This window comes from Epinephelus moara, chromosome 21 (genome assembly GCF_006386435.1).
Source record: "Epinephelus moara isolate mb chromosome 21, YSFRI_EMoa_1.0, whole genome shotgun sequence".
NCBI classification, from domain to species: domain Eukaryota; kingdom Metazoa; phylum Chordata; class Actinopteri; order Perciformes; family Serranidae; genus Epinephelus; species Epinephelus moara.
Genome location: NC_065526.1, coordinates 38,724,333 through 38,739,858, shown reverse-complemented (window position 1 = coordinate 38,739,858; position 15,526 = coordinate 38,724,333). Strand labels below are relative to the sequence as shown.

At 40.6% G+C, this 15,526-nt stretch overlaps 1 protein-coding gene across 5 annotated transcripts in view; it reads left to right on the top strand.

Moving 5' to 3' along the window:
* LOC126408974 (palmdelphin-like) overlaps positions 1-7,582 on the top strand; it is a 27,152-nt gene extending 19,570 nt beyond the window's left edge. For 3 of the 5 annotated variants that reach the window (XM_050074806.1, XM_050074809.1, XM_050074808.1), the window contains one exon: positions 879-7,412. In XM_050074806.1, coding sequence (XP_049930763.1) covers positions 879-1,994 — 1,116 coding nt within the window. In that variant the 3' untranslated portion in view covers positions 1,995-7,412. The other 2 variants (XM_050074807.1, XM_050074805.1) reach the window with 2 other exon arrangements.
* Positions 7,583-15,526: the final 7,944 nt, after the last annotated feature.

Below are 15,526 nucleotides of genomic sequence, written 5' to 3'. Positions count from 1 at the left end.
GTCAATGGAATTTCTTGCAATAATGAAAAAATACTGGCAAACATGTCCGCCTGGCACAAACCACATGTTCTGGACAACTGTGAAGTGACAGAATGTCCCAGCATCATGGTTCTTATATTGCCAGATTCCAGAGAGTCTCCCCTCTTCATATATGGTAGAGTATGTCTTTTTCCAACTTGCTATGCTGAGATACATGAAAAAATGTAAGAATTTAGGCACACAGATTTGTTTTTTTCATTGATATAAAAATTTATATAAAATACAGGCACATAGAAGAACATGATGGCAAATCTGGTTAGCCCAGATTGTCCTGAAAAAAACAAGATATAGCATGTGTATGTAGCCTTTATAATGACTGTGATATGAACTTAAAAGTAAAGGCAGTAAAAATACCCCAAAAAGGCCTAGGGCCCATAGGGTTAAAAAGTACCGAAATAAGGTACATTTGGTACCGGTACCGAATTCCAGATACCGGTACCGGTACCATATCGGTTCAATTATGAACGGTACCCAACCCTATTGGAGGATCTTCTGTTTCTCGTCTGGTAATGGCGGTACTGGCCCTCTTGCAACGAGCTAGCTTAACATAGCTGCCTCCCAATGTATCTCAGTGGAGTAGAATGCTCTGATTTTGGGTTTGAGGGCAGACAGCATGTTGCCTGTTCTGTCCTGTGGGCTGCCTTGTTGAGCACAGTGGCACTGAGAACACTATATTAAACACAGTTTAAGCTGTAGGTTTTATTTTCCAAATATAATAGGATAATTCAGCATATCGTACAGTTTGTAATCGTACCAAACTGAAAGCCTCCTAATGGTTCAGTATGAATATGTATATTGTTACACCCCTAATAATGACCCATATTCCTTTCTGCTCATAGGGGTCACATGATCAGAGCTGTGTGTCTGAGCTGTCAGCCAACGAGGTGGAACAGCTGCTGAGAAGCGCCACAATGCATCGCCAAGTAAACCAAGCAAACTACCATCAAAATCACATTGGAACAGAGGAGCATTGTTTTTACAACCACTGCGATGAGAGAGACAGAGCGGAGGGGTTTGACCTCAGAAAGCAGCGAGGTTATTATGGTAACCATCTCATCAGAAACAACATTGCAGAGAAAGATTGCACTCACAGGGAAAACTGGCAGAGAAAACTAGAGGCAAACCATGGCTATGGTCACCAGGAAAGCCATTACAGGTGGCAGAAAGGGAGAAATAATAACAAAAGCAACCTGAGCGAAGGTCATCAGCTTGGAAGCCACAAGGGGTTGGGACATCACTATGGCAACCAGAAAGATGGTCATAGTTTGGACCAGGTGAGAAACTGTCACAGTGTTCAGGAAGACCAGCCTGCTAGCCACCACACCAGCAGCATCATCAGAAGCAACAGTCTGCTAAATGGAGGCAGAGCCAATGACTGCCCTCCTCCTAGATCACATGACCAGGAAGCAGTGTCTCCCTACCAATCACAGCTCTGCTACACTCCAGCCAATTATATTCCTCTCAGTGATTATGTCAGCGTGGATGAAGAAGAACTTTATTGCTACAGCCCACCCTCCTATCACAGCAACCATGGGAAACCACCCACTGCTCTATACAGTGGCCCCACCCACTCTGACAGAGTACCCTCCCCCTTCTACGGAGACGATACCCCTTACACCATCCTCAATGCCATGGAGACCACTGAGCCAATCACGGCCATCTTCATGGGCTTCCAGACAGCGCAGGATGACAGTGGGCACAGTCAGGAGTTTGAGGGCTCCCTGAAGGCGGAGCTTGTCATCATCGAGGACAATGAAGACAACACTGACGACAACAGAATGAAGGGGAAGCAGCGCCACATCCAGCTTGCAGGAAATAGTTATCAGACAGGAAGGTCAGCCAATGGAAACGTGGGACGTGTGGAGGGAGTTGGAGACAGACGTATGGACAGACGGGTGGGACCAGGTATCAGAAAGATCCAGAAAAAACACAAACCCTGCTGCACTGTCTGCTAACGGGACTAACTAATGCATGCCCGAGTGTCGAACTCAGTAACCAGCTGTATCAGTCCGCTAACCTCATGACTAACTGCAACCAACTGAGCTGCTGTAGCACACGTATTGTTAACAGAATTAATAATAAAGTTTATTTGCATAGCACTTTTCAAGACCAGCATTTTAAAGTGCTTTATGACAAACACATAAAACACAACAATACAAAAAACACAGTTAATGTTCAACTGACCAGGCAAGTGTGTAGAAAGAGAGAAATAAATTGATGAACAATGAATGATTTAAAGTTGATACGTGAATAAAACCTAAACTAGAGCAGTGCAAGATTTAGGTGCAACATCAAGAGTAATGTACAGTACAATAAAGCCCCATTTTCACCAAACACTTTCGGTATAGTGTCTTTAGAACCAAAAGTAATCCTTCAGACATGGTACCCAGACCTTATGTCTGTTAAGCCTTTACACCGCAAACAGTACTCTTAAATGTGGGCAGGGTTGTTGTCACTCACTGCTCCGTCCAGCACTCGCTGTATTTCCTCATCACCAGTGATACAGGGAAGTCTGCACCTCATTTATTGTACACAGGACAGGGTCGCATGCCACCATTTTCAGAACAAAATAGAACAGGCTGCAGTGAGAGTCTTTCTCTTTCTCTCTCTCTCTCTCTGGGTTTGTGCATTTAATCCTTCTCAGGCAAACATAGGGGTTTAGTGTTGCCAAAGCCCACAGGAACCATGCTCTGTAACACTTTTTTTTCCTCCAATGAGGATTAGAATACATGCAGTTCACATAATCCGGTCAAAATTAATTTATATTTTTCAACACTTGAAGATTCACTCATTACTAAAAGTGTATGTCATCCAAGAGAGACAATAAAGACTAATGGAATGGTCTAAGTTGTCATTGAAATTTAAGGTGATGGATGGCAGTCATCAACTCATGCATTGAATGACATAATAGGTAAACATTCCACTTAAAAGTTACTGGCAGTCCTCAGTCTACAGCTGCTGCGAGATTAGAAAAACATCCTTTATTTTATAGTCATTGTTTACTAATATATGTCAGACTTGCCATGAACAGTGATTACGCAAGTCTCAAAACCAGCCACAACTCAGCCCTGAGCACAGTGACCGTCCTCTATTGACCAATCAACAGACTGCAGTGTTTCTAGCTCCACCTTTTAGTACCAGATCTGTGTGCTAGGTACCCCAACAGAGGGGTGACTAAAAATAGGAATGGTAAGGAACAGTTCTGTTGGTACCATCCACAATTTTTCACAGTGGAAACAGAAAAAAGTATACTGAACTCAACCGTACCGGACTGCTTGGTGGAAACGGGGTTAAGCTACGAGAACTAGGAACAGGTTGTTAAATCTTGAGCTTGACTCATGTGTTAAGAAACTACGGCTTAAGCTATGCATTGGATGCTGTGCGCCTCTTTAAACATGTAACCACACTTTGGGACCACAACAACTGTGATTGGCTGCTTGTGTTTCTTCTTAGAAACACAAGCAGCCCAGTTTCTAGTCCCAGTGGAGATTGTTATTAGTGACGACAATGTTAGTGAGGTTGCTCCTTTTTAGTTAAACACATCTAGGAAAGAGCCTGATCACTGCTGTCTATCACAATAAATGGAAGAAAATGAACGTGGCAATTGCGTGGCATATTCAGTAATGTGGCAAGGCAAAATAGAGGTGACCTGGATGTATCTCCAGTTATAAAAGTATGTAAGTAGCCCATAGGCTTGGGCGATTGGACGAATATATCGCCAATCGCCCATCGGCTGAATCCATAACGCTTGGTTTGCACTTTTGGGAGATTTTTGTCATTTTATTTTGCTAAATTAATGGTCTGTCTCCACAGAATTAAACTCGGTACATATAGTCCATAATCACTATGTAGAGCACAATTCAAAGTGTGTGCGTATTGGAACTGGCAGCTTCACACTGATTTACAACGAGTCTTTCACAAAACACGTCAGTGATTGCGGAGCTGAAAGTTACGGCCGGGGTCCACCGGCAACGGGAGCGGCGCGACACGTCTGCAGCGCGAGTCCCGTAGCAGCTCGTCCCCCCGTTAATCAATTACAGCGGCTGCACCGGCAATGGGAGCGGCGCAACAACCCCTGTCTGTCGCGCGACAACTCTCTATTTTATGCGGCTCTTCTATTTTTGTCGCGCTACGCTCCCCTACGCGACCCTCCAGCAGATAAAAACTACTAAAATAGTGTGCTAAACGAGCACAATGTGTTTTTAAATGAATAAACCATTATCAGAGGTGATATGTGATGATTTTTTTTCATGCATTTACCCATGTTTATCCGTGACATTGTGTAAATGTCCGTGGCGGACATTTGAAAGCACGTAGATGACAAACAGTACAGTAAACTTGTAGATTACTCAAATATATGTAATAACTTAGGTGGAAAATGCTTTAACTATCATGGCTCAGCAAACGGTAAACAAGACACTTGACGTGATGCTTACGTTTGCAGCCGGTGGAACCCGGCCGTAACGTGAATTCATATGCGCATATGGTTAACAATGTTACCAGCCGTGTTAAACACCCTTTCTGATGGCGTGCTTGTTGCCGGTATACACAGATATTTCCGTGCCATGTTGGACATGAGTGGGCTCGCAAAGCACGCTGCATTTTTTTGCTGCATTCATGTGGTGTCGGGAGATCCGAGTTGCCGAGCTGTTTTTCTGACATGAGGTGGCGTTAATGTGAATTATCCCATTCTGAAAGTCATTTTTCGATTCTTTCCGACATCACATGAATGCAACATCCCCCCTCTTTTTTTTCTTCGCCACACACACAACTGCCGAATATATCGGCAACGGACGGTTGATGGGCTGACGGTGGCCGATTGGAAATTTTTAACATATCGCCCAACCCTAGTAGCCCAGTTGTTCTATGTCTCAAGTGAAACAGTTACTGTGGGATATCTAAGGAAAGCAGGACATGACTCAATGACGTACTACACATCCAGGTGAAATCCAATGCTCAACTCAATATTAAAGCCTTCCCATAGGTATCTGTAGGGGGACTCATGTTGACCACTTGCATCAGGCATACATTTGGCTTTACCCATGCTGAAAGCTCCACTGATCAATGTTTTTATATTACATCATCCAGTTTTATGAACGGGATGATGTGGGCGCTGGTGACACCATCAGCCGACATGAGTCGAGCTCAGACCGGCCAGTTCACACTGCTGCAACTTTCCTCTGCAACATTCTAAAATGGTTTCAACTTACTAAACTTACTGCTACTAAGCATGCACAGGGTTGGAGCTCTATCTGCTCTCCTGTGGCTCCCTCTGCTGGTTCAAACAAGGTGAGGTGGTGACCTAGATGAAACAGCAGAAAATGATGAGCCGCTATAATAACTCAGAGTAGACCTATAGTTCAGCTAAAACTGTATGGCATTTCTATTTTGAGCTCAACAAACTGTGCTGTGTTCTGTATTACAGTGGTCTCTAAAATTTCAGAAAATACCTTGTGGTAAACTGGGAAATGAAAGCACTTTAAATAATTTTGATAGACTAATGCTGCTAGATGTTAGCCCAGTATCAAATCAAATTGGTGTAAAATAGGAGATCTTCATTTAATGTAGTCTTAGGTATGATGCAGCATTCATTTGGTTTCTCAAAATTAAAATGATGGATCAACACAGTGTTTACCAGTAATATTTTGTCAAAACATTTGTAAAAACATTTATCAGTGACACATGGTGGAAAAGGCAAGGCAGAATTATTTACAGATTAAAATTATCTTACTGTTCCATAATTCTACCAGAAAGCATGTGATCTAAGAACTTTTTTCTTTTTTAACAGCTGATTCGACTCAGTTTTATACTAACTTTAAATGTTTGAACTGTGAACTGTTTGTCTACAGTATGTCAGATGATGAGCATGTGTAATGATGACTATAATAAACCTTTGTTAGAAATTGATGTTAACGGCTTGCTCTGTTTGTGCTGCTCTAACTTTCATCACAGTGTGTGTGTGTGTGTGTGTGTGTGTGTGTGTGTGTGTGCTTGTACATGATACATTGTGAGGACCAAAAAGTGTATTTCAGCAACAGAGTGAGGACACTGCCTCCTTCTTTTTGAAACACCGTCCCCCCCTCATGAATAATGAACAGTTCCTAAACTAGCATCCTGAGAGTGATAATAGTTAGTGTGTGTGTGTGTGTGTGTGTGTTAGTGAGAGAGAGAGAGAGAGAGAGAGAGAGAGAGAGAGAGAGAGAGAGAGAGTACAGGATGCATCCTGTAGCTGACAGCATCAGGTCTAATGACATTAATGGCAGTACTTGTATCATTGGCACTGACAGGCAGACAACATTCATTTGCCACTGATTACAATGGTACCATTGTTCATGGCTGCAGTCTTCAGGGTACATCAGCCCAACTGCATCCACCTCCACGCACCTCAACAGAAAAAAAAAAAAGTCTCAACTCATGGTCCACTTGCTTGCTTGTTCTTGTGCAGCGCTTTCAACAGAATCACATAATGTTCATCAGCAGATGGAATTGTTTTGTTAACTACTGTATCTAAAGGCCCGAACATACTCGGGCGTACTATAAGCGAAGCGGACTCCGCGAGGAATGTCCGCAGTCATTCGGGCTTTCATAGTCGAGCGCACTTCCACGTTGCAGTTTCCTGTAAAAATGTCTGTGAAAAATCCCCGCAATGTGAAAAATACATGCCGAGCAGTCACTGGTGCACGGAAATCTGAGCTTTGCGCGCACAGGGCTTGCGGACGTCCGCTTCGCGTACGTTCCACCCAAGTATGTTCGGGCCTTAAGACAAGAATGATCTGTAACATCAGAACACTGAACAGGTTGAATATCTCCAGGTCCACAACAACTGAATAAACTTCTTCTGATGAAAACAGTGTGACATGGTGGAAAGCTCCAGAACAAGCAAGTGGAGTTGATATTTTTTAATGTAAACTTCCAAGGTTCCAAGGTTGTTTTCAAATGAGCTCATATTATATTTGTGTATCAGATATTTGTGGACACTTGTTTCTTACCAGATAAAAAAAGAGTACATTGTAATGTTTCTCCACAGATTAAGAATAATGTAAGCCTTTTGTAGGCTTCTCCACTCAGAATTGTGGTTGTTTTGTTGTTCTCAGCAGCATGTATAGACACACAATGTATTTCAGAAAAGAATCCAACCTGAAACTCAATTCAATTCAATTTTATTCAATTTTATTTATAAAGCCCAATATCACAAATCACAATTTGCCTCCAGTGATGCCTTATTGCAATGTAGTGTGTGAAATGTGTGAAGTGTAACACAATAATATAATTTCTGTTTTCACCATTTTGGCTTTGAGCAAAGCACGTTTCACAGTCAGTGTGAAACTAGCACTGCCTGGTGTGGAGATGCACTGATGACTGTGTGTACTGTGTGTGTGTCAGGTACAGACAAGAAGTGAAGAAGAGGAGCTGATCCATCTGACATGCAGGAGCTTTGGGTTGTGTCTTAGTGACCACACCAACCAACTCATCACCAGCCTGCTGCTCAGCCTCCACTGCTCAAAAGCTTTTTATTATGCCTCGAGCCATTATGTTTTCAGCTCGTTTGTCCCTCTGTACATATGTATATCCGTACTTAGGTTCATCCCCTTCTCGTGAACATGAATGTCTTGAGGGAATTTCTTCAAATTTGGCACAAACGTCAGGTTGGACAAAGGAATAAAGTCATTAGAATATTGTGTTCAAAGGTCAAAGGTCAAGGTCAGTGTGACCACACAAAACATGTTTTTGGCCATAAATCAAGGATTCTCATGCTAATTATGATAAAACTAAACACATATGTCTAAGAGGATAAAATGATAAAGTGATGACATTTTAAAGGTCTATTTCACAACAACATCAAAATGTTCTGTATGAAACACTTTTCTGGCCATTACTCAACGTCATATCTGAGGAACAGAAGGGGAGACATATTCATATTTGTGTTCAGCCCACATTTAGTTTTAGTTTGATGTACTTACTAAAGATTTTCAAATCTCTGTACTAAAAATTGTCCAATTATTGTCCAGCAAGAAAGAAGCAAAAGGGCCCTGCATTTCACATGCATGAGAGGAAGCAGGATGGTAATCTCCTATTTAACATATTAAAGTAACACACACCAAGAATTATAACTAGGTGCTGATCACTGGCAGTACACTTGTTCATAGAAAACAAGTGTCACATACTCTGTCTCAATATGCATTTCTTTTATTTTGATAATGACATTTCAGCTGTTTTGCCTTCAAGATCAACAATCACACTAAGACACAGGTACACTAATCTGTTACATAGGTCACACCTAATGGACTCATACCACTGAATACAGAAGTACTATTGGATGTAAAAAAAAAAAAATGTTTTTTTGGTTGAATTGAATCATCCTATTTCCTCTCTAAAATATGTTGGGATTGAAAAGGTAACCCTCCCCCCAAGAGGAGGGAATTCTGATGTGTTACTTTCCAGGAGAGAACATTGCTGGATCCACTGTCTGAGAACCCTGTCACCCCACAGATTGAATATAGACTATAATTTTTTTTTATCCCCAAATCTGGGGTTGCTATTATTATCCCCCCCCCCCCCCCCTTTTATTGGTGAAGCAGGGTGACAAGAACAAAACAACAGAACAAAAAACAGTAATACAGGACATAACAAGTAGACATAAAGTGAGCAGACATACAAACGATAGACACAAACAACAAAAAACAGATATGAAGGTGTGTGTATTCATACAGTAAGAGTCCAAGTAGAAATTAGGTTGTCGTAAGCATGGGGCATGTTTCAATATTTTAATGAGCGGCAGATGTCCATGTTTAGTGAATTACACAGGGTGGGGTATGGCGTGTATGTTGGGGAGAGAGAGATAAGTAAATAAATAAAAAAATAAATAAATAAATAAATTCTGATAATCTTAAAAAAAAGGAAAAAAATGAAGACTATAATGTAAAATGTTTTCTGTAATGTACTGCTATTTATTGGATATTTAGCCTCAGTTGTTCATGATGTTCATTTAGAGCTGATGTCTTAACTTTTGCTTTTTTTTTTTTATCTATTAGTAATCTGCTTAATGCTTCTGTATTTTAACATTGTGGAATATGGTAAAAAAAAAAAAATATGTATGTTAAACTGAAATGTGGTAGAATATGTAGTGGCTGTTGTCATTTGTTTTGATGACATGTGATTGGCTGTTGCTCCTGACACTGTTTGGTTTAAAGGTCATGATTTGTTGCAGGCCTTCTTTTTTTTTTTTTTTAGATTACTTTTTGGGCTTTTGCCTTTAATGTACAGGACAGAGTGAAATGGGGTGAGAGACTCTGTTGACTCTGTTGTCACAGGCCCAAAAAACACACACATGCACAAACAGGACCTTTTTTTTTTTTTTACATGCATTAAATGGAGAGATGTCAGAGTGAGGAGGCTGCCCATGGACAGGCGCCCAGAGCGGTTGGGGGGTTCGGTGCCTTGCTCAAGGGCACCTCGGCAGTGCCCAGTAGGTGAACTGGCACCTCTCCAGCTACCAGTTCATGCTCCATATTTTGGTCCAGGCGGGGACTTCAACCGGCGACTCTCCGGTTCCCAAGCCAAGTCCCTATGGACTGAGCTATTGATGACTGAATGCCATTTCAGGGAATGGGGACTGGTAAATGGACTGCACTTGTAGAGCACTTTTCTAGTCTCCTGACCAATCAAAGCGCTTTTACACTACATGTCACATTCACTCATTCACACACTGGTGGCCAAGGCTACCATACATGGTGCCACCTGCTATTAAGTAACCATTCACAAACACTCACACACCAATGAATTAGCCATCAGGAGCCATTTGGGATTCAGTATCTTGCCCAAGGATATTTCAACATGCAGACTGGAGGAGCAGGGACTCGAACCACCGAGCTTCCAAAAGTGGATGACCTGCTCTACCTTCTGAGTCAGTGTCAGACTGAGGGACACACAGGAAAAGGGCATAAACTATAAATTTTTATGAAATACAAATACTATAACAGACATCAGCGATATAACCTACATAACACCCCTTTTCCATTTTAGTTTCCCGCTTTTTAACACATTTGAAAGTAATGAAATAGAGACAGTACAGTGTCTGACACTGATTGTACCCACAGCAGTAGGGCAACAGCTTCTGCTGGGATACAGTAATATCATTTGGTCAAACCACACTCAGAACTGCAGTACATCAAAATATTAGAACCGGTAGTAATAATAATGGCATTTTGTTCAGTATATCAGTGATTAATTCAGACAGCGGTGCGTGGTTGCCTTTCATAGCACAGCAACTTTTTGTCTTGATTCGGTTTTTTTTTCAATATATTGGGGAGACATTTTGAGTGTATTTATATATTGAGGGGGGATGTGTCCCCATCAATGAGGCTCAGATTGAGTTTCACAGTGTGCCGGCTGCTCTATCTCTTCTACATCTTCACCCATGAGGAATGGAGCTACACCATGGTTGTAATGAAACATAAATAACATTGGAGATGTTAGAAGAGCTACTGAAGGAGCACTGATAGGAGCAGTGTATTTGTTTGAGTGTTTAGTTCATATAAACAGTCTATCTCAGACTCAAAGACTTCACCTTTAACACTCACTAACAGGGTCCTACATACATATAAATTCACAGGTACGGTCACGGGTAAAAATGAACTATATGCAGACGGGCAGCGGGTGAGAACAAACATTTATTTTTTTCATTTTTCAAAATAAAACCTGAAAGATGTGCAGTATATGTATAATATTTTTACATCTAAATCATTATTATCAAGCTGCAATTCCTTTTACTTTTGACAATCAATGACACTAGTTGAACTTTTTTTTTTTTTTTAAAGATATTTTTTGGGCATTTTTAAGCCTTTAATGTATAGGACAGACAAGTGTGAAAGGGGGAGAGAGAGAGGGAGTGACACGCAGCAAAGGGCCACAGGCCGGACCCGAACCCGGGCTGCTGCAGCAACAGCCTTGTACATGGGGCACCTGCTCTACCACCAAGCCACCGACACCCCGACTAGTTGAACTTTTAACCCCGTTGTCACATTTGTCATTGACATGGAGGACTCCAGCCATGAAACTTTGCAGCCTGAGAATGATTGCTATTGACTTGTAAGAGAAATGATTTGTCATTTGTTCTCTTTCATTTATTGATAGTACAGCTTAAGATAGACAGGAAATGTGGAAGAGAGAGAGAGAGGGGGGATGATAAGCAGCAAAGGGCCACAGGTCAGAATCGAACCCAGGCTGCTGCAAAGGCCTTAGCCTATATGGGGTGCACACACTCCACCTGGAGAGCTAGAGGTTGCCCCAACTGATATAGTTATAAAACTCAAGTCATTTAATGATATCAGAACCTCTGACTTCATGCCTTAACTTTGTTTGCCTTTTTTTTTTTTTTTTTTTTTTTACATACAATACAATACACACACACACAATAGGTTTCAGGAGTTTATTGAAGATGTCATCACCAGAGATTTAATTTGGCAATAATAGACTAAAACTCAAGGCAAATCAACTAAGTAATAAACAGAGCCAGAATAAACTATGTTAGGCTAGTGAGGAAAAGCTGTAATTGTATGGACAGCTGTTTCTATGAGACCATACAGAATATTCTAGCAAGTGTCACCCTTTGTATTCATGAACTCTACCACACCTGACAAGAGAAATCCAGAAATGTTAAAGAACTTCATGACTAAATGCACTGTCTTCTAAAAACTTAAAGTAGAGTTGTGGAGTAATAAAGAATCTTATATAGTAAAGCTGACTGCACTGAGGCTAAAACAGGAGCTGAATCAGGTATGGATGTGAATATAACAGCCCAAATCACAGGGCAAACACTGAGTGCATGTAGTGTGTAATATGTACTATCACACAGAATATCTAACACAGGAACATCATGACATGCTCAGCTTAAAATCTGCCCTGCTTCAGACATAGCAGTTATTATTGTGCATTCAATACATCTCAGAATCTCATGACATCACAGCTCCAAGATTTTTGCTCTTAAAGAATATGTTCAGATTTTTTCAAGTCTACCTTAATGTAACACCCACATGCTATAGGTGCACTGAAACAGTTACTGTTTACTGGAATCAATCCTCCTCTCCATGCTTGCCCTAAATGGATCTCCCCCTAGCGTGAACACAATAGAACAGATGCTCAACAAACATTCCGAGACTAATTCTGGGCAAAACTGCAGCTATTATGGGGTCTCTGCAATTTAAGTAAGCCGAATCAAGTGGAAATCTTCTAGAGTTACAGTCTAGAAGAAAATTCCATTGGCGTGGGGGGACAGAGTCCCAGAGTGCAGACAATTCACACAGGAACAAAATAAACCCAAGTCCAAGTTGTTTTCTTTTATGCATCTGGTCAGCAGTGGTCCAATCTCAAGTAGTGACCGAGTGTTTTTTTTGTTTTTTTTCCTTAATCTTTGCTGTATATGTCATTCTCTCAGTGCTTGACACAGCACATTTGGTACCCTGGGTAAGGTGGGCACCCAAGATTAGTGTCACCAATTCAGTATCTGACCAAATGTCTCCCCTTCTATTCCTGAGATATGACATTGAATAATGCCAGAAAAGTATTTTTGCAGAACATTATGATGACCTTTTGGATATAAAATTCCAGCACTTCATCATTTTATCCAATTAGACATTTTTGTAAAATACTGTAATAATGAGCTCATGAATTCCTGAATTATGGCCAAAAACATTTTCTGTGAGGTCACATTGACCTTTGACCACCAAATTCTAATCAGTTCCCCCCCTCTGGGTGGTGCCCTAGGCAGCCACCTGTGTTGCCTATAGAAAAATCTGCCACTACGTTCTCTTTTGTTGTACTGGACAGACTAAATCACTAAATAAACTTCGGAAAAGGTAGTTTGAGAAACAATGGCAAACTCATGATATTGCCTCATCCTTGATCTAACAACATCATTTAAAGGACATGGATGTCATTGGCCAAACACTTATTTATGAATGTGTCAGACAAAATACACAGCCAGTATGAAGAGGAGGAAAACAGCAACCAACAACTATTTTAATGTACATATGAACTGTAGTATTATACTAAGATAGAGTTGAACCTCCAAATTCAGTGCAGAAGATATAGATACAAGCTACATCATATGTATCAAAACAGTTTCAGGTTGCACAGTGACTCACAGCTCAAATGTAGTTAATCAGCTACCAAGGTGGTTTGATCCTTTGTTGTATATTTATACTGTAACACAGTAGTGTAAACACATCAAAGCCTAAAGCACAACCAAAAAATATAATGATGCTAAACTGACTAGCATTCCACTCACCTGGTATTATTTCACCCTTGCAGTTAAAGTCTTCCATTTCTGAGTTGACTTGAATGCACCTTTATTTGACAGCGGATTCAGGTTGAGTTAAATGGAGAAACTAGTGAGTGAGCTTGTTTTGGAGCTATAAGTCAAACTAAAGGAAGCTCTGACTAGCTGATAACTATAAAACACACACATGCACACACAGAAGTCATCTCCTAAAAAACATTGCAGACTTCCACTTCATAGTCAGTCATTCTGACACAATATAAACCCTTTACAAATAAAAGCTTTAAGGATTTAAAAGCATTGCTCAATTCATAAATATATGCAGCAAAAATACAATACAATAAATCTATTTTTAGGGATCAAGACAGGACATAAAAATATGTAAAACTCTTCACTAGACTCAAGGAATAGAATATCTAGTTCTTTCAGAAGTTCTTTTGCTAAAAAAGCAGAGCCACAGACAGACAGTTTGACCAGGTTGTAGAGGTCTATTTCAAAGGTGTGTTCAGACTGAATGTGAATATTGAGTTATCCACATGCATCTGACAGCTGGAGCATTCTTACAGTCTGTTTATCTGTTTGCTCCAAACTGCCAATGACCTATATAACAGTTGTAAAGACATTAGCTGAAATCTAGCTAGCAATGCAAGCACTGCCATGTGGAGTGTGCTTGTGTGTGTCAGGTCTCTCTGGCATCCATATTAGAAGTTTGTTTTGTTCAAATAGCTCTGTTATTTTACCCTTTCTGCCTCACATTTCTTCAGAAGTCAATGGGCAAACAGAGCGAACCAAAACTAATATTACATCATTTATACTGTTTTAAAAATGAGCTCAGGCTCAACTTGCACAGTTGTTGGTTTTGTGTAGAACATCAACAGCTATAGTCAAAAATGTCCATGCCCTGTGTTGCACGCTGTGCATTACATGTTGACGTTGAAAGAAAGCTAAAAGTAAAGAAAGCTAGCATGGTTTGCAAGTTGAAGACGATGTCCTCAAAAAAGACTGCTGTTTACCTTGTCCCACTGAGTTAATCAGAAGACCACAAAACTGCACCCCACTCCTGAACACTATTGCGGTAACAAGCAATGTCCTCCAAAGCAGAGGCAAAAGCTAGTCTGTGCCACTGTGACCCAAATAGAGTGCTCCAGCAATGACATTTTCTGCACTGTAAAATGAAACTATTTGTATTTAATTTCAAAAAGTTAATGTGGGAGCTGCCTTTAATTTCTAACTTGACTGAATTTGGGACGACACGTTGAATCATTACAAAAGTACCTCAACTTGTCTTCTCAAATTCAGTCAACTTAAAGCAGCCTGGACACTAACTTTTTAATGTTGAAATTAGGGTTGTCAAGCAATTAAAAAATGTATCTGATTAATTACATGCTCTGTGATTATTAATCAAAAATCATTTACAAAAAAATTCAATTCAAATGAATTTTGGCAGTCGGTCGTAGTAAAACTACTGGATTTTGGACACAATGATCCTCCTGTCCTTTACCACCGAAAATGGTCTAGAGTCCTTTTCAATCCATTTTGCAAGGGAGTTAGTTAGTCGATCACAGTATAGACTTAACTCAGTTTGCGTCTGAACACCTGGTTGATTGTGGCTTTACGCGGTTGGCTAATAGCGCTAGCAATAGAGGCTGTGCTAGCTCAGGACTCCGCAGGTTCATTGCTATATGCTTTGTGTTGAGGTGATATTTCAGGCTGGAAGTACTCTGATGGTACAAAAATTACTTACTGCAGAAACTACTGAGAACCGTGCTCCTATCAACAGTTCCATCTGGGCGTTTATCAAATGTATATGTTCCATTTATGGGGCCAAGCAGCTTTGTCTTATCTGCCTCCATCAAATGACAAAGCCCCTGTGGCCTTCAATGACGCACCGGGTCAAAGGGCACCACGGAATGTGATCAATCAGTGTTTTTTTTTGATGTGTTAATTTTTCTTTGATTAATTTATCAGAATTAATGCATTATTTTGACATCCCTAGCTAAAATACATTATGTCTTTTTACAATGTGTAGGCTGACAAGAAAGTTAGTTTCGCCCTGGTTTAAGCCTACGGAATTTTTCCATAGGATTTTGGGTTATTGCAGAAAATAAACTCTGTGGCAAACAAACGTTTATGGTACTTACACACTTACTACAGACCTTATTTCAGGAATCTAACCAAAAACCCATTCAAAAAACCCATTGACTTTGAGAC